Here is a 19,620-nt window from a genome sequence, read left to right on the forward strand (position 1 = left end):
TCTCTCTCTCTGTCCCTCCCTCTGTCTCCCCAACTCTCTTTCTATCTCTTCCTCTCTGTCTATCTCTCTCTCCAACCCTCTCTCTCCCTCTGTGTCTCCCCGTCTCTCTCTCTCTCTCTCTCTCTCTCTCTCTCTCTCTGTGTCCCCCCCCCCTCTGTCTTTCTCTGTCCCTCTCCCTCTCTGTCTCTTCCTCTCTGCCTCTCCAACTCTCTCTCTGTCTCTTCCTCTCTGCCTCTCCAACTCTCTCCCTCTGTCTCTCTCTGTCCCTCTCTGTCTCTGTCTCTTCCTCTCTGCCTCTCCAACTCTCTCTCTGTCTCTCTCTGTCCCTCTCCCTCTCTGTCTCTCTCTCTGTCTCTTCCTCTCTGCCTCTCCAATTCTCTCTCTGTCTCTCCCTCTCTGTCTTTCTCTCTGTATGTCTCTCCAACTCTCTCTCTGTCTCTCACTCCAACTCTCTGTCTCTCTCTCCCTCTTTCTCTCTCTCTATCTATCTCTGCCCATCTCTGTCTCTCCAACTCTCTCTCTCTCCCTGTCTATCTCTCTGTCTCTCTCTCCAACTCTCTCTCTCTCTCTCTCTCTCTCCCTCTCTGCCCATCTCTCTGTCTCTCCAACTCTCTCTCTGTCTCTTCCTCTCTGTCTATCTCTCTCTCCCTCTGTCTCTCCAACTTTCTCTCTGTCTCTTCCTCTCTGACTATCTCTCTCTCTGTCTCTCCAACTTTCTCTCTCTGTCCCTCTCTCTACCTCTCTATCTATCTCTCTGTCTCTCTTTCCAACTTTCCCTGTCACTCTCTCTCTGTCTATCTGTGAGCCAGTTTACAGTGCAGACTTTGTTTGCACTGAGTGCTGAATTTGGTGTATTTGAGTGCTATAGTGAGAGTTTGGTGACTGAGGGAGTTAGGTGAGGAGGGAGCAAGGTGCTCCTTTCATTCCATTTCCGCAAAGAGCGTGAAAGGAGCCAGGAGTTTACAGAGAGTGCTGCTGACTGGGAGCAGAGTCGGAGGGCGGAGTTCCAGTTGGTCCACAGGGCAGCTACATTCTGTAAGGTAAGAGTTGTTTGTTTTTGTTTTTTTATTAATTTTAAATTTGTAAAAGGTTCATTTATTGTGTTTGTTTTGTTTTTTGGGGGCAGCAAGCTATCATTGTATCATTTTGCAGAATCACCAATTTTAGAGGGTTCACTTGGGAGAGTAGCAACAGTATATATATATATATATTTATTTTTAAAGGGCCTAATGGGTGTTTAATCTTTTCTTTTTTTAACCCCTTTAAATCTGCTTGGTAATTTAGATCAGAGGGGATGGAGGCTAGGGCAGTTGCATGCTCCTCCTGTAGGATGTGGGTGGTGAGGGATACCATCGGTGTCCCCGCTGACTATATCTGCGGGAAGTGCACCCAACTCCAGCTCCTCAGAGACCGTGTTAGGGAACTGGAGCCGGATCAGCCGGGAGACAGAAGGGGTGATAGAGAAGAGTTACAGGGAGGTAGCCACACCCAAGGTACAGGACAAGAGTAGCTGGGTTACAGTCAGGGGAAGGAAAACGAACGGGCAGACAGTGCAGGGATCACTCGTGGCCGTTCATCTTCAAAACAAGTATACCGTTTTGGATGCTGTTGGGGGGGATGACCTACCGGGGGAAGGCCCTAGCGGCCAGGTCTCTGGCACTGAGTCTGGCTCTGGGGCTCAGAAGGGAAGTGGGGAGAATAGAAAAGCAATAGTGACAGGAGATTCAATGGTTAGGGGAATGGATAGAAGATTCTGTGGTCGTGAGCGAGACTCCCGTTAGGTATGTTGTCTCCTGGGTGCCAGGGCCAGGGATGTCTCGGATCCAGTCTACAGGATTCTTAAGGGGCAGGGGGAGCAACCAAATGTCGTGGTGAATAGGCACCAACGACAAAGGTAAGAAAAGGGATGAGGATCTAAAAAGTGATTTTAGGGAGTTAGGTTGGAAGCTAAAGAGCAGGACAAGCAGAGTAGTAATCTCAGGATTGCTACTGGTGCCACGTGCAAGTGAGGCATGGACCAGAGAGCAAGTGCAGCTGAACACGTGGCTACAGGGCTGGTGCAGGAGGGAAGGCGTCAGATATGTGGATCATTGGGATATCTTCTGGGGAAGGTGGGACCTGTACATGAAGGACGGATTGCACCTAAACTGGAGAGGCACCAATATCCTGGGTGGGAGGTTTGCTAGAGCTCTTCGGGAAGGTTTAAACTAGTTTGGCAGGGGGATGGGAACCAGAGCTATGGATCAGAGGATAGGGTAGCTGTTGAACAGGCAGAAATAGTATGCAGCACGTCTGTGAGGAAGGATAGACGGTTGATAGGGCAAAGTTGCACTCAGTGGAATGGGTTAAAGTGTGGATGGATCAGTACTTGGAACTACAATGTTGTGGCCGTTACGGAGACATGGATTTCACAGGGGCAGGAATAGTTGTTAGATGTTCCGGGGTTCAGATGTTTTTTCAGAAGAATAGGGAAGGAGGTAAAAGAGGAGGGGGAGTGACACTGTTAATTAGGGAGTGCACCACAGCTGCAGAAAAGGAGGTAGTTGAGGAGGGTTTGTCTACTGAGTCAGTATGGCTGGAAGTCATAAACAAGAAAGGAGCAGTGACTTTATTGGCAGTTTTCTATAAACCCCCCAATAGCAGCAGAGAGATGGAGGAACAGATTGGGCGGCAGATCTTGGAAAAGTGCAGAAGTTACAGAGTTTTGGCATGGGTGACTTTAACTTCCCTAATATTGACTGCAAATGGTTTGGATGGAGCAGATTTAGTCAGGTGTGTACAGGAAGGATTCCTGACTCAATATGTAGGTAGGCTGACTAGGGGGGGAGGCCATATTAGACTTGGTGCTCGGCAACAAACCAGGCCAAGTGTCAGATGTCTCGGTGGGAGAAGGTACTTAATGGGGAAGGGGAAATTATACTGCTATTAGGCAGGAGCTGAGGAGCATAAAATGGGAACAATTGTTCTTGGGGAAATGCACAACAGTAATGTGGGGATTGTTTAAGGAGCACTTGCTGCAAGTGCTGAATAGTTTTGTCCTACTGAGACGAGGAAGGAATGGTAAGGTGAAGGAGCCTTGGATGACAAGAGAAGTGGAGCTTCTAGTCAAGAGGAAGAAGGAAGCTTACGTAAGTTTGAGGGAGCAAGGATCTGACTCGGCTCAAGAGGGTTACAAGGTGGCCTGGAAGGAACTCAAAAATGGACTGAGGAGAGCTAGAAGGGGGCATGAAAAAGCCCTGGCGGGAAGGATTAGGGAAAACCCCAAGGTGTTCTACATTTATGTGAGAAATAAGAGGATGATCAGTGAGAGTAGGGCCGATTAGGGATAGTGGAGAGAACTTGTGCCTAGAGTCTGGGGAGATGGGGGAGGTCTTAAATGAATACTTTGCTTCAGTATTCACTTGAGAGAGGAACCTTGTTGCTCATGAGAACAGTGTGAACCAGGTTAATAGACTCAAACAGGTTAATATGAAGAAGGAGGATGTGCTGGAAATTTTGAAAAGCATCATAATAGATAAGTCCCCTGGGCCTGACGGGATATACCCAAGGTTACTACGGGAAGCGAGGAGATTGCTGCGCCATTGGTGATGATCTTTGCGTCTTCACTCTCCACCGGGGTAGTACCGGATGATTGGAGGGAGGCGAATGTTGTTCCCCTGTTCAAGAAAGGGAATAGGGAAATCCCTATTCCTACAGACCCATCAGTCTTACGTCTGTGGTGAGCAAAATACTGGAAAAGATTCTGAGAGGTAGGATTTATGATTATTTAGAAAAACATAGTTTGATTAAAGATAGTCAGCATAGCTTTGTGAGGGGCAGGTCATGCCTCACAAGCCTCATTGAATTTTTTGAGGATGTGACTAGACACATTGATGAAGGTTGGGCAGTGGATGTGGTGCATATGGATTTCAGTGAGGCATTTGATAAGGTTCCCCATGGTAGGCTCATTCAGAAAGTTAGGGGGCATGGGATACAGGGAAATTTGGCTGTCTGGATACACAATTGGCTGGCAAAAAGAAGACAGCGAGTGGTAGTGGATGAAAAGTATTCTGCCTGGAGGCCGGTGACCAGTGGTGTTCCACAAGGATCTGTTTTGGGACCTCTGCTCTTTGTATTTGCTGATGACACAAAGGTTGGGGGAGTTGTAGATAGTGTTGAGGATTGTTGCAGGTTACAACAGGTCATTGACAGGATGCAGAGCTGGGCTGAGAAGTGGCAGATGGAGTTCAACCTTGATAAACGTGAAGTGATTCATTTTGGAAGGTCGAATTTGAACGCTGAATACAGGGTTAGAGGCAGGATTCTTGGAAGTGTGGAGGAACAGAGGGATCTTGGGATCCACGTACATAGATCCCTCAAAGTTGCCACTCAAGTTGATAGGGTTGTTAAGAAGGCGTATGGTGTGTTGGCTTTCATTAACAGAGGGATTGAGTTTAAGAGCCGCAAGGTTTTGCTGCAGCTTTATAAACCTCTAGTTAGACCACACTTAGAATATTGTGTCCGGTCCTGGTCGCCTGATTATAGGAAGGATGTGGATGTTTTGGAGAGGGTACAGAGGAGATTTACCAGGATATTGCCTGGACTGGAGGGCATGTCTTATGAAGAAAGGTTGAGGGAGCTAGGGCTTTTCTCACTGGAGCGAAGAAGGCAGAGAGGTGACTTGATAGAGGTGTACAAGGTGATGAGAGGCATGGATAGAGTGGATAGCCAGAGACTTTTCCCCAGGTTGGAAATGGCTGTCACGAGGGGACATCATTTTAAGGTGATTGGAGGATGGTATAGGGGCGATGTCAGAGGTTGGTTCTTTACACAAAGAGTGGCGGGTGTGTGGAATGCACAGCCAGCAGAGGTGGTGGAGTCAGAGTCATTAGGGACATTTAAGCGACTATTAGACAGGCACATGGTCGGCACAACATCGTGGGCTGAACGGCCTGTACTGTGCTGTACTGTTCTATGTTCTATCTCTCTGTTTTTCCCTCTCTGTCTATCTCTCTGGCTCTCTCTGTCTCTCTCTCTCTCTATCTCTGTCTATCTCTCTCTGTCGCTCCCTCTCCCCAACTCTCTCCCCCACTGTCTCTCTCTGTCCCTCTCCCTCTCTGTCTCTCCCACTCTGTCCCTCTCCCTCTCTGTCTCTCCCACTCTCTCTGTCTCTCCCTCTCCCGCTGTCTCTCCCTCTCTCACTCCGTCTCTCCCTCTGTCTCTCCCTGTCTCTCTCTCGGTCTCTCCCTCTCTGCCTCTCTCTCTCTTTCTCTCTGTCCTTCTCCCTCTCTCTCTGTCTCTCCTTCTCTCTGTCTCTCCCTCTCTGTCTCTCCCTCTCTGTCTCTCCCTCTCTGTCTCTCCCTCTCTGTCTCTCCCTCTCTGTCTCTCCCTCTCTGTCTCTCCCTCTCTGTCTCTCCCTCTCTGTCTCTCCCTCTCTGTCTCTCACTCTCTGTCTCTCCCTCTCTCTCTGTCTCTCCCTCTCTCTCTGTCTCTCCCTCTCTCTCTGTCTCTCCCTCTCTCTATCTGTCTCTCTCTCTCCCTCTCTCTCTCTGTCTCTCCCTCTCTCTGTGTCCCTCTCCCTCTCTGTCTCTCCCTCTCTGTCCCTCTCCCTCTCTGTCCCTCTCCCTCTCTCTGTCTCTCCCTCTCCCTCTGTCTCTCCCTCGCTCTCTCTCTGTCTCTCCCTCTCTCTCTCTCCCTCTCTCACTCTGTCTCTCTCTCTGTCTTTCTCTCTCTCCCTCTCTCACTCTGTCTCTCCCTCTCACCAGCAGTCCGAGTGCGATGGTCATCAATAGGGTGCAGCCAGCCATCCCAGCCAGACCAATCAGATGCAGTGTTCGCCGACCAACACGCTCAACCAGGAAGAGCTGTCGAGAGATAAGAATCCGTGAATTATTCGGGAACATTCCATAGATGGGATGACAGAGGGAGAGAGAGAGAGAGACAAAGGGAGAGAGAGAGAGAGAGAGGGAGAGACAGACAGAGAGGGAGACACAGTGAGTCACAGACAGAGAGAGAGAGACACAGGCAGAGACAGAGAGAGACACAGACAGAGACAGACCGAGAGACAGAGAGAGCCAGAGAGAGAGAGACACACAGACAGGGCGGCACGGTGGCATAGTGGTTAGCACTGCTTGGGTGACTGTCTGTGTGGACAGTAAGAAGTCTTACAACACCAGGTTAAAGACCAACAGGTTTGTTTCAAATACTAGCTTTTGGAGCGCTGCTCCTTCCTCAGGTGAATGAAGAAGTCTGTGTGGAGTTTGCACGTTTTCCCTATGTCTGCGTGGGTTTCCTTCGAGTGTTCCGGTTCCCTCCCACAGTCCAAAGATGTGCAGGTTAGCCATGGATTGGCCATGCTAAATTGGCCCTTAATGGCCAAAAGGTTATGTGGGGTTACTGGCTTTTGGGGATAGGGTGGAGCGTGGGCTTAAGTAGGATGCTCTTTTCAAGGGCCGTGCAGACTCAATGGGCCAAATCTATTATTCAGAGACAGGAACAGACAGAGTCACAGGCAGACAGAGAGAGAGAGAGAGAGACAGAAAGTGACAGAGAGAGACTCAGAGAGAGAGAGAGGGACAGACTGGGACAGAGACAGAGACAGAGAAGGAGAAACAGAAAGGGAGAGACAGAGTGGGAGAGTTGAGATGAGAATCGCTTACCGAAACCACAGTAAAAACTGTGTTAACAACTCCGGCACCAATGGTTGCGTAGATCGGCTCCTGGACTCCTGCCTTCGTGAAGATATCTGTTGAATAATAAAATACCTGCCGGGCACAAAGAACACAGTGGTTAATAGTGAGTTACCATGGGTTAACCGAAGGGTCACACGGAGTTAACCGAGATGTCACACAGGGTTAACTGTCACATGGGTTTAACCCGAGGGGTCACACAGAATTAACAGCAGTTCACACGGGGTTAACTGAGGGCTGTCACGGGTTAACTGAGGGGTCGCATGGGGTAAACTGAGGGGTCATGCTGGGTTAACCGTGGGGTCACATGAGGTTAACCGAGAATCAAACAAGGGTCATACAGGTTTAACAGAGGGAATCATTGGCAATCGACCCAAACTACACCGCCTCTTCCTCGGAGCGGGACCTGGGACCTTCCTGCCCTGTGTGTGCTCCTCTGTACCAGCCGGAAGTGGTGACTGACAGAAGGGGACGCCTTTGTGTGGTGTTACTCACCGCGTTGATCCCGGATAACTGCTGGGAAAGGTGGATCACCACAGCCACAATCAGAGGCTGGCGATAGACAGGGGAGCGGAAAAGTTCGCCGATGGTGACCCGTTTCTCCAGTGACATTTTCCGACTCTCCTCTTTCATCTCCTGAATATCAGCGTCCACGTCCGTTATACCCCACAGCTTCTGCAGAACTGTTGGAGAAAGGGGGAGCATAAGCAGGGACCGATCACCAACCCATGGGGCAGAGGGCATTAAGCAGGGACGGAGCACAAACACGCGGGGAGAGGGCATTAAATAGGAACGGAGCACAAACATATGGGGAGAGGGCATTAAACAGGACTGGACCACAAACACGCGGGGAGAGGGCATTAAACAGGACTGGACACAAACACGTGGACAGAGGGCATTAAACAGGAACGGAGCACAAACATATGGGGAGAGGGCATTAAACAGGACTGGACCACAAACACGCGGGAAGAGGGCATTAAACAGGACTGGACCACAAACACGCAGGGAGAGGGCATTAAACAGCGACGAGAACAAACACATGGGTAGAGGGCATTAAACAGGACTGGACCACAAACACGCGGGGAGAGGGCATTAAACAGCGACGAGAACAAACACGTGGGGAGAGGGCATTAAACAGGACTGGACCACAAACACGCGGGGAGAGGGCATTAAACAGGGACGGAGCACAAACACGTGGGGAGAGGGCATTAAACAGCGACGAGAACAAACATGTGGGGAGAGGGCATTAAACAGGACTGGACCACAAACACGCGGGGAGAGGGCATTAAACAGCGACGAGAACAAACATGTGGGGAGAGGACATTAAACAGGACTGGACACAAACACGGGGTTGTTGAACAGGAATGGAGCACAATCACATGGGGATGGTGGACATTAAACAGGGACAAATTTCAAACCTTTAAAAAAAAAGTTAAAGTACAAAATTCATTTTTTCTAATTAAGAAGCGATTTGGCGAGGCCACTCCACCTACCCTGCACATCTTTGGATGTGGGAGCGAAACCCATGCAAACACGGGGAGACTGTGCAAACTCCACACGGACAGTGAATCAGAGCCGGGATCGAACCCGGGTCCTCAGCGCTGTAGGCAGTAGTGCTAACCACTCAGCCACTGTGCTGCCACAAATTTCATACCTGGGGGGCATGGAGGGAATTAAAAAAGAACGGAACGCAAACTGGGGAGGGGGGAGGCGCAAAGACGTTAAACAGGGATGGACCTCAAATCCAGGGGGCAGTAAACAGGATCAGACTTCAAACCCCAGGGGCTTTAAACAGGGATGGATGTCGGAGCCGAAGGACATTAAACAGGGATGGATCACAAACCCGCAGGGCGGAGCGCGTTAAAATGGGACGGACCATATACCCGCAGGGCGGAGGGCATTAAAATCGGACAGACCACAAACTTTGCGTATGGAGGGCATTAAAGAGGGACAAACCACAGACCTGAAGAACGTTAAACAGGGTCAGACCTCAAACCCGGGGCCCGGAGGACGATTAGCGAGCACGGACCTCGAACACAGAGGTCGGAGGACGTTACACAGGGTTGGCCCCAGGGGTCAGAGGATGTTAAACAGGCATGGACCTCAAACCAGTGGGGGGTTGGAGGGCAGTAACCGGAGGGATCTCAAACTCCGGTGGGGGGTGGGGGTGGGGGTGGTGATATGAGTGGGAGCACTGCCATTGGTGCAGAGCATTGGTTTCCCATTGGCTCTGGCTGGTCATGTGCCTCTCGTCTGATTGGCTGGGACTAGTCATGTGACTGCTCACCAATTGGTCGAGAGGCAAGTAAACCCCGCCTCCGAGGCGGGGTATAAGTACCCAGGTTTCCCGGCGGTCGGCCTTTCTCTGTAGTCGACCACCGGGCTAACAACTAGCTGACAAAAGCCACAGTTTGGATCTTCATCGTGTCTCGCGTCCAATTGATGGTACATCAATGGGGAAATTAAACGGGTGCGGACTTCAAACACAAGGGTGTGAAGTTTGTTAAACAGGGATGGATCTCAAACTCGCGGGCTGGAGGACGTTAAACAGGGACGGACTGAAACCCGCGGGGTGCAGGACGTTAAACAGGGATGGACTGAAACCGTGGGGCGGAGGACGTAAAACAGGAACAGACTGAAACTCGCGGGGCGGAGGATGTTAAACAAGGATGGACTCAAACCCGCGGGGCGTAGGATGTTAAACAGGGACAGACTCAAACCGGCGGGGCGCAGGACGTTAAAACAGGGACGGACTCAAACCCGCAGGATGGAGGACATTAAACAGGGATGGACTCAAACCCGCGGGGCGTAGGATGTTAAACAGGGACAGACTCAAACCGGCGGGGCGCAGGACGTTAAAACAGGGACGGACTCAAACCCGCAGGATGGAGGACATTAAAAAGGGATGGACTCAAACCCGCGGGGCGGAGGGCGTTAAACAGGGATGGACTCAAACCCGCAGGATGGAGGACATTAAACAGGGACGGACTCAAATCCGCGGGCCGGAGGATGTTAAACAGGGATGGTCCTCAAACCTGATGGGGGGGGAGGAGGGGGCTGTGCAAGTTAAACAGGGACGGAACCTGGGATGGGAGTTGGTAAAACAGGGAAGGACAAAATCTCACAGCACGGGGCGTGTATAATGGAGAAAGCCCTTCTTCCCCCACTCACGCTCCCACACTCCCTCTGCCCCTCTCGCCACTCCCTCTCCCTCGCGCCCTCTACCTCGCTCCCTCTCCCCTCATTCCTTCTCCCCCTCTCCCTTTCCCCCTCTCCCCGACTCCCTCACCCCCTCTCTCTTCACTCCCTCTCCCACCTCCCTCCCCCACTCCCCTTCCCCACTGTCCCTCCCCATTCCCTCTCCCCACTCCCTCTGTTCCTTGCCCCCACATTCTCTCCCCCACTCCCTCTCCCCGTCCCTCTCCCTCTATCCCTCTGCCCCACTCCCTCTCCCTCACTCCCTCCCCACTCCATCTCCCCTCATTCTGTCTTCCCCACTCCCTCCACTCTCCCTCTCCCCATTCCTCCCTCTCGCCCCTCACTCCTTCTCCTTCACTCCCTCCCCACTCTTTCCCACTCCCTCTCCCCCTCCCTCTCCCTGTCCCTCACTCTCTCCCTTGAACCCTTTCTCCCACTCATCTCTCCCTCACTCCCCTCTTCCCACTCCCTCGCGCCCTGTCCCTCTCGCACATTCCCTCGCCCCCTGTCCTTCTCCCCCCATTCCCTCCCCCAACTCCCTCTTGCCTCACTCCCTATTCCCCAAACCCTCTCCCTCTTTCCTTCTTCCCTCTCGCCCTCTCCCTCCAGTCCCTCTTCCCACTCCTTCTCCCCCATTCCCACGTCCCCCACTCACTCGCCTCCACTCTCTCTCCTCCGCTCCCTTGCATCCACTCCCTCTTTCAACTCTCACTCCCTCTTCTCCCTCTCACCCCAACATCGCTTCCCTCCTCTTCCTCTCTCTCTTGCTCTCTCTCCCCTCCCACACGCTCTCGCTTTCTTCCTCGTTCCCTCCCTCTCCTTCCCTTCCTCTCCTGTTCTGCACTCTCTTTCTTCCTTCCTCCCTCTCCTTCTCTGCCCTCTCCTTTCTGCCTCTCCCCCTCCTGCACACTCTCTTTCTCCCTCCCTCCGTCTCCTTTCCTGCCCTCCCCTCTGACTCTCCTCTCCTGCTCATTGTCTCGTTGTCCCTCTCTCTCCTTCCCTGCCCTCCCCTCTCTGCCGCTCCCCTCCTGCTCACCTGCTCGTGCCTCCTCCTCTTCATTTCTATTGATCAGGAGGAATCTGGGACTCTTGGGGCAGCAGAGCAGGAGACCGCACTGGATCAGAGACGGGAAAACTGTGAATCCCAACAGGAGGGGCCAGAGATCAACGGTGCCCATGAGAGCCTCCAGTCCGAAAATCTAAAGGAGAGAGGGTTAGAGTGAGATTAATGAGTAAGAGACTGCATAGTCTGAGAGCAAGACACGAGTTGGGAGTGAGAAGTTAGAGACTCCACAGTCTGAGAGAGAGACAAAAATTTTGAGTCAGGGGTAAGAGAGTCGACAGTTTGAGAGAGAGAGAGACACACGAGTTAGAGTGAGGGGTTAGAGAATAAACAGTCTGAGAGAGAGAGGCCCGGGTTAGAGTGAGGGGTTAGAGAGTCCACAGTCTGAGAGAGAGACGGTTAGAGTGGGGGGTTAGAGAGTTCACAGTCTGAGAGAGAGAGGCCTGGGTTAGAGTGAGGGGTTAGAGAGTCCACAGTCTGAGAGAGAGGCATGAGTTAGAGTGAGGGGTTAGAGAGTTCACAGTCTGAGAGAGAGGCATGAGTTAGAGTGAGGGGTTAGAGAGTCCACAGTCTGAGAGAGACATGGTTAGAGTGAGGGGTTAGAGAGTCCACAGTCTGAGAGAGAGACAGTTAGAGTGAGGGGTTAGAGAGTCCACAGTCTGAGAGAGACATGGTTAGAGAGAGGGGCTAGAGAGTCCACAGTCTGAGAGAGAGACGGTTAGAGTGAGGGGTTAGAGAGTTCACAGTCTGAGAGAGACATGGTTAGAGTGAGGGATTAGAGAGTTCACAGTCTGAGAGAGACATGGTTAGAGTGAGGGGTTAGAGAGTCCACAGTCTGAGAGAGAGACGGTTAGAGTGGGGGGTTAGAGAGTTCACAGTCTGAGAGAGAGGCATGAGTTAGAGTGAGGGGTTAGAGAGTCCACAGTCTGAGATAGACATGGTTAGAGTGAGGGGTTAGAGAGTCCACAGTCTGAGAGAGAGACGGTTAGAGTGAGGGGTTAGAGAGTTCACAGTCTGAGAGAGAGACAGTTAGAGTGAGGGGTTAGAGAGTTCACAGTCTGAGAGAGAGACAGTTAGAGTGAGGGGTTAGAGAGTCCACAGTCTGAGAGAGAGGCATGAGTTAGAGTGAGGGGTTAGAGAGTCCACAGTCTGAGAGAGACATGGTTAGAGTGAGGGGTTAGAGAGTCCACAGTCTGAGAGAGAGACGGTTAGAGTGAGGGGTTAGAGAGTTCACAGTCTGAGAGAGAGACAGTTAGAGTGAGGGGTTCGAGAGTCCACAGTCTGAGAGAGAGACGGTTAGAGTGAGGGGTTAGAGAGTCCACAGTCTGAGACAGAGACGGTTAGAGTGAGGGGTTAGAGAGTTCACAGTCTGAGAGAGAGACAGTTAGAGTGAGGGGTTAGAGAGTTCACAGTCTGAGAGAGAGACAGTTAGAGTGAGGGGTTAGAGAGTTCACAGTCTGAGAGAGAGGCATGAGTTAGAGTGAGGGGTTAGAGAGTTCACAGAGAGGGAGAGAGATATATAGGAGTTAGGATGGGCTCCCTGACCCGGGGTTAGTGTTGGATTTGTGTTTGGTTGAGGGAGGAGATGGTGAGGATCTCTCCCCCACCTCTGTTGATCTGGCGACCTACCTGAGCAATGAGGATCCCAATCACCACTCCCAACTGGTGCATGGTTCCAAATGCTCCGCGCAGTTTGGTCGGGGAGATCTCGCCCACGTACATGGGTACGAAGCCGGTGGCCAGGCCACAGTACAGCCCGATGATCATACGGCCCAGGATGATCATCTCGAAGGACTTGAGGAGCTTGGAGAATCCCATCATTGCTCCACCAATGAAGGCCAGCACATTGACCATCAGCATGGAGTTCCGCCTGAGAGAGAGGGAGAGACATTCAGTGATGGACGGGCGAGGTGAGGGACCGGGCGAGGGTTAGGGCCGGGTGAGGTGAGGGACGGGCGAGGGTTAAGGACGAGTAACGTGAGATACGGGCAAGGGTGAGGAGTGGGCGAGAGTCAGGTACGGGCTACGGCGAGTTATGGGCGAGGGTGAGGAGCGGGCGAGAATGAGGGACCGGCGAGGGTGAGGGTTGGGTCTGGGTGAGCAACAGGTGAGGGGCAGGCGAGGGTGTGGGATGATCGAGGATGAGGGACTGGTGAGGGTTAGGAACAGGTGAGGGGCAGACGGGAGTGTGGGATGATCGAGGATGAGGGACTGGTGAGGGTTAGGAACAGGTGAGGGGCAGACGGGAGTGTGGGATGATCGAGGGTGAGGGACTGGTGAGGGTTAGGGACGAGCGAGAGTGAGAGACAAGCGAGGGTGAGGTACAGGTGAGGGTAATGGACAGGTGAGGTTGAGAGATGGCTGAGGGTGGGTGTGGGTGAGGGATAGGTGAGAGTGAGGGAGGGTCAGGTTGAGGGCCTGGGAGGGTGAGGGAAAGGCAAGGGTGAGGGATGGGCGAGGGTGTGGGATGAGCGAGGGTGAGGGACTGGCGGTGGTTAGGGATGGGCGAGGCTGTGGTGAGGGTGAGGTATGGGCGAGGGTGAGGTATGGGCGAGGAGGAGAAGTGGTGGGTGATGGTGGGTGTGGGCGGGTGAGGGCGAGTTTAGTTGACGGTTGGTTCGGGTGACTGAGTGAAGGTGAGTAAAAGCGAGGGTGTGTGGGGGTGGATGAGGGTGTGTGGGGGTGGGTAGGGATGGGAGAGGGTGGGTGTGAGTGTGTGGGGGTGGGTAGGGATGGGAGAGGGTGGGTGTGAGTGTGTGGGGGTGGGTGAGGGTGTGTGGGGGTGTGTAGGGATGGGGAGGGTGGGTGTGAGTGCGTGGGGGTGGGTGAGGGTGGGTGTGGGGTTGTGAGGGTGGGTGTGAGTGTGTGGGTGAGGGTGGATGTGAGTGTGTGGGGGTGTGAGGGTGGGTGTGAGTGTGTGGGGGTGGGTGAGTGTGAGTATGTGGGGGTGGGTGGGGTGTGTAGGGGTGGGAGAGGCTGGATGTGGGTGTTTGGGGGTGTGTGGGTGGGTGTGAGTGTGTGGGAGTGGGTGAGGGTGGGTACTCACTTACCTTCCAAAGCGGTTTACGAAGATTCCGACAGAGAACGACCCTATCATTCCACCAACACTGAAGATGGAGACTGAGACCGACCATAGCTGAGTCATTGCATCATTTGTGATTGAAAAACCCGTTCGGGAAAAGTAGGTCTCATTGTAGAAACTCTTGATAATCTGATGGAAGAGAGAGAGAGAGAGATTGTGAGAGAGAAATTGAGAGATTGAGAGATATAGCTGGATAGCAGGTGGGAGTGATGCCTACTGTGATTGATAAATCAGTGAAAAATCAGACAACTGAAATGTTGAAGGATACCTGGTATTTTTCCGGATTGTGCAGTAACAAGGTCGCAAAGTCACAGGTTAAGACAAGAGGAGAAATCAAAGATGAATCAGAAATGATTTTTGATCAGAAGGTTGAAAAAGAACAAGAACAGGTGGAGGATGAGACGGTTATTTTTAGTTCAGGAAAATTGGCGGAGTTACAACAAAAAGATATAGAAATAAAACAGATGTATTAGAAAGCATATACGGAAGAGGAATCTGAGTGCATACCTGATTGTTATTACCTTAAAAGTGATGTCTTGATGAGAAAATGGAGACCTTTACATATGCAGCTGGATGAAAAGTGGGCAGGAGTTCAAGTAGTATTGCCAGCAGGGTATAGAAAGGAGGGGCGGAATTCTCCGCAAGGCCCGACGCCGTCGTGAAACCCGGAGAGGTTCACGACGGCGTCGGAGGCCGCACCTGGCCCCCTATTCTCCCCCCCCCCCCCCCCCCCCCCCCCGGGGGGGCTAGGAGGGCCGTGCAGTAAATCTCGGCCGCCGGGCCTTGTCGTTGGCATCAAGGCCCGGCGCGCCGAGAATGACGTGGCCGGCACGCCTAATGACGTCAGCCGCGCATGCGCAGGTTGGCCGGCTCCAACCCGCGCATGCACGGTTGCCGTCTTCGCCTCCGCTGCCCCGCAAGACGTGGCGGCTTGATCTTGCAGGGCGGCGGAGGGGAAAGAGTGCGTCCCTTTGAGACGCCGGCCTGACGATTGGTGGGGGGGGGGGGGGGGGGGGGGGGAGAATAGCGGGAGGTTGGGAAAAATGACGGGAAGGCCCTCCCGCTATTCTCCGACCCGTCGTGGGCAGCGGAGAATCGCGCCCATGGACTCCCAACAGAAATAAAATCGGATCAGGGATCAAATTTTACCTCAAGGTTATTCAAAGAGGTTATGGATAGCTTAGGAATAAAACAATTTAAATCAACTGCGTACCATCCAGAATTGCAGGGAGAGTTAGAAAGGTGGCATCAGACATTAAAGACAATGTTGAGAGCTTATTTTCATGATTATCCAGAGGATTGGGATAAAGGAATTCTATTTTTACTGTTTGCAATTAGGGATGCACCTAATGAGTCAACCAAATTCTGTCCTTTTGAACTAATTTTTGGTCATGAGGTAAGAGGACCATTTAAATTGATTAAGGAAAAATTGGTGAGTGAGAAATCGGAAATTACATTATTGGATTATGTGTCAAATTTTAGGGAACGATTAAATAGAGCAGGTGAATTGGCGAGACAACATTTAAAAGTTGCACAAAATGTGATGAAACGGGTAGCGGACAAGAAATCCAAAGTTTGTAGTTTTGCCAGTGGAGATAAAGTTTTAGTATTATTACCAGTAGTAGGTGAACCTTTAAAAGCTAGGTTTTGTGAACCTGATCAGATTGAAAGGAAATTAAGTGAGGTGAATTATGTGGAAAAATCACCAGATAGAAGGAAGACTCACTGAGTGTGTCATGTGAATATGCTTAAAAGGTACTTTTAAAGGGAAGGAGAGAAAAAGGAGGAGGTTTAAATGATTTTAACTCAAAGTGACAAACCAAATCTAGATGACTGTGAATTTGACATACCTCAAATTAAATTGGAAAACGAGGATGTTCTTAAAACTTAGGATAAATTGTTGAGTTATCTTCCAGAGGAAAAACAAACTGACCTGAAAGAGTTATAGATATCACATGGGCAAGTTTGTGGAGATAAATTGGGAAGTACTAAAATGGCTATACATGATGTAGATGTGGGAAATGCTGTTCCAATCAAACAACATCCATACAGACGTAACCCTTTAAAATTGGCACAGGTTAGCAAAGAGATTGAAAGTATGCTTAAAAATTGCATAATTGAAGTGTGTTGTACCAATGGAGCTCACCCATAGTGATGGTACCTGAATCGGAAGGTACCCAATGGTTGTGTGTGAACTATAGAAAGGTTAATGCAGTTACAACAACGGACTCTTATTCTATCCCACGTTTGGAGGATTGCATTGAGAAAGTGGGACAATCAGCTTTTATTTCCAAATGAAATACTTAAAGGTTACTGGCAGGTACCTTTATCCGCAAGGGCGAAGGAGATTTCAGCTTTAGTGACTCCAGATGGTATCTACCAATCACCAGTGGGGTGATCATTGCTCGGCACAACATCGAGGGCCGAAGGGCCTGTTCTGTGCTGTACTGTTCTATGTTCTATAATTCAAGGTTATGCTATTTGGCATGAAAAACGCCCCAGCCACATTTCAACGGTTAACTAACAAAGTTGTTCCAATTGTGCGGTATACGTCAACGATCTGGTAATTTTCAGCCATACATGGAAAGAACATTTAAAACATCTGATGGAGTTATTCGATCGACTTCAGGAGGCGGGTTTGGTGATAAACCCACTAAAAGTGAATTTGGACAAGCACAAGTCACTTTCCTTGGCAATACAATCGGACAGGGTCAAACAGTCACACGGGATATGAAACCAACAGTTATTGCGGAGTTTCCGATACCCTCAAGACGAAGGGAAATAATGCAATTTCTTGGCATGAGTGGACTTGATCGAACATTTGTGAAATTTTTTGTAGCGTGGTTGCTCCACTGATGGACTTGCTGAAGAAACGTCGAAAATTTCAGTGGACAGCGGACTTTCAACAGGTATTTGGCTGCCTGAAAGCTGTGATAACCAATGCTCATGTGTTGGAGAATTACAAGGGACTCTGTGATCAGATTGAACTAAAGTAACTGACTTTAAAGAGAAATGCCGAGGCGTAGAGAAATGGACAGATCGTACAGAGACCTTCTTGTTCAGAGAGACTGTCAATCGAGAAGGATTCCAGTTGGAGGAAGAAAGAAAAATGGACTATATTATTATACCTGTTTGCGTGTGTTGTTTTTTTTTAAACGAAAAAGTATATTTACTGTATGCATCTCTCAAAGGATAGTGAAAAGGTGAAAAATGAAACTATCTTGAAGTTGATGGTTTATTTTTTTTCTTGGGGGGAGGTGTCATGTGAGAGTACCTTTAAGAAATGGGTGTTTATAAATGAGTGTTTATAAATGGGTGTGTATATAAATATCTGTAGTGAGGGTACCTTGAAGAAATGGGTGTTTATTACTGCAGTGATGTCAGAGAGTGGGTGGAGCTGGGCTGTCTGTCGGCTTTTTGCTGCAGGGTGGGTTTGGTTTCATTTTAGTTTCGGAGAAGTTGCAATCACAGCAGGATGTGTATGAATCTCTGCAAGTTTATTAATGTTCATTTGCTGATTTCAACGTGGTAACTGTTCTCAGTAGTGAAGTTAAACCTGAGGTGCTTCTGTTAAAGGTTTTGTTTTTTTTAAAGTCTTATGGATGTTAAAAGGAAAGCTTAAAGGATTACTTAGTGTTGTAGTCTTTGGGGGTTATATTTGAATTAATGGTTGCTAAGATGTTCACTGTATGTTTTAAAAAGGTTAACTTGAGTTCATAGAATAAACATTGTTTTGCTTTAAAAAACACTTTTCCATTTCTGCTGTATCACACCTTAGAGTGGGCCGTGAGCTCCCCATACCACAACGTATTGAAAGCTGTGGGTCAGGTGAACTCCATGATATACTTTGGGGTTCTCTAAACACTGGCCCATAACACTAGGGGATGTCACCCAGTACCAGGCTGACCTTCATGAGGTTCTGCGGGACATGTCCTCCTCTCAAATGGGAATGGTCGAGGCGCTGCAGAATCTGTCCCAATCGCAGATGGGCATTGCTGAGGCACTGCAGAGCATGGCCCAGTCACTGAGAAGCATCGCTGAGGGCATCAACACCTTGGTACAGACCATAGGCAACTGCCAGGGCTGTCAGAGCCAGATGATGCAGGGCAGACGGGTCTCGAAACCAGTTGCTCCTCCATCCCAAGGTTAACGCCAGGGCCCTATGGGCACCGATCGGGATGACTGAGCACTGGGTGCCAAGCCAAACCCGTCCCATGGAGTGGTGACAGTGGCCACCAGCTCCCCCGTGTTCCACCCCTCTGATGAGGCCGCGTCTTGGGGTCAGCACACCCAACAGGGTCGGACAGCTGTGCGTGTGCCATCGACAAGTGAGCCGGGGCCCTCAGCCTCAGAACCCCCAGAGGACGCCCGCCACGCATCAAAGGCCACGGGACGAGGTCAGCTGCTGGCAGCTTCTACCTCAGATGTGCACCCTGGGGAAACATCAAGACTTATTGGCAGAGCTATGAGGGCCAAGAATGTTGAGGATCACTGAGGGCACCGGGAAAGGGGGTGGGAGGTAGTTAGGGGGTGGAGGGGGGCGGCACCAACAGGAGCGAGGTATTGTACAGCACATTAAACACCTTGTCGCACAACCATTATGATGCCTCTGTCACTTCCTTCTGCAATGAGCGCTGACCCCCGGTCCCTTTGCCAACTCTCCAGGCATCACCCGTTCCCGGTGGTGCTCACCCACCCTCCGGCCGTGGGCATGTCGCCGGAGCTGTGTCCCGCCCCTTGGGTGTATGGATGTTGCGTGTGTGGTGTCGCCTCCCACAGTGTTCAGGCATCATGGTCTGGTTGGGATGCTGGGCAATGACTCCCATACGCTACATGGCCCACCCACCACTTGACATGTGGGAAGTGCTTTTTTTTTTGAAGAATGTTTTTATTGGGTTTTATACACGGTACATTTACAGATGTACACACAAAGACCAAAAGGAAATAACAAAAACACTTCCAAACTAAAAAATCAAGGGGTGGGAAAATAAAAACAGGAGAAGTGTATCGAGAAACGTTACGCCGTTACGGGGCGGGGTCCTTCTTCCCCCCTCCCCTGATGTCATTTGCATCTCCTGGTGGGTTTTCTTTTTTGTTTTTGTCCATTTGCCTCCGCTTCGGCCGTCTGTTGTTCTTTCTTCCTGTTCTTTCTTTCTCTCTTTTGCCCTGTTGTGGTCATTGTCGTTTCCTGTGCTCTCCCCCCATCCCCAGTTTGTGTTGCCGCCTCTTTCTTCCCCTCTGGCTCCCCTCTGTTGTTCTCCTCCCCTCATCCTTCCTCCCTCCCTGTACCCCTCCTCCCCCTTCCCTGCACCCCACCCCCTCCCTCCATTTCCACCCCCCTCACTCTCTGCCTCTGCTACTCCCCTTTCTTTTCAGCAGAGTTTGGCTACTCCCTCTTGCTCTGTATCCCCCTACCCCAGCATCCCCCAGTCCTCCCTCCCTTCCCTCTCTTCTCTCATGGCTTGGCTACTTTGCCCGGGCTCTTGGCTACTTGATTATCTATTTGTTTGTTTGTTGGCCACAAACAGGTCCTAGAACAGTTGGGCGAATGGCTCCCATGTTCTGTGGAAGCCATCTTCCGACCCCCAGATGATGAATTTGATTTTGTC

The 19,620-nt window shown here is 50.8% G+C and overlaps 1 protein-coding gene across 2 annotated transcripts in view; it reads right to left on the reverse strand.

Annotated features, from left to right (window-relative positions):
- Window positions 1-19,620, reverse strand: part of LOC119979512 (solute carrier family 2, facilitated glucose transporter member 1-like) — a 52,458-nt gene that overhangs the window by 12,055 nt on the left and 20,783 nt on the right. For both annotated transcript variants that reach the window (XM_038821843.1, XM_038821842.1), the window contains exons 3-8: window positions 13,980-14,140; window positions 12,559-12,799; window positions 10,903-11,065; window positions 7,164-7,351; window positions 6,639-6,743; window positions 5,742-5,843 (exon numbers count right to left, since the gene is read on the reverse strand). In XM_038821843.1, coding sequence (XP_038677771.1) covers window positions 5,742-5,843; window positions 6,639-6,743; window positions 7,164-7,351; window positions 10,903-11,065; window positions 12,559-12,799; window positions 13,980-14,140 — 960 coding nt within the window. The remainder of the gene's footprint in view (window positions 1-5,741; window positions 5,844-6,638; window positions 6,744-7,163; window positions 7,352-10,902; window positions 11,066-12,558; window positions 12,800-13,979; window positions 14,141-19,620) is intronic.

This window comes from Scyliorhinus canicula, chromosome 16 (assembly GCF_902713615.1).
Source record: "Scyliorhinus canicula chromosome 16, sScyCan1.1, whole genome shotgun sequence".
Lineage (NCBI taxonomy): Eukaryota > Metazoa > Chordata > Chondrichthyes > Carcharhiniformes > Scyliorhinidae > Scyliorhinus > Scyliorhinus canicula.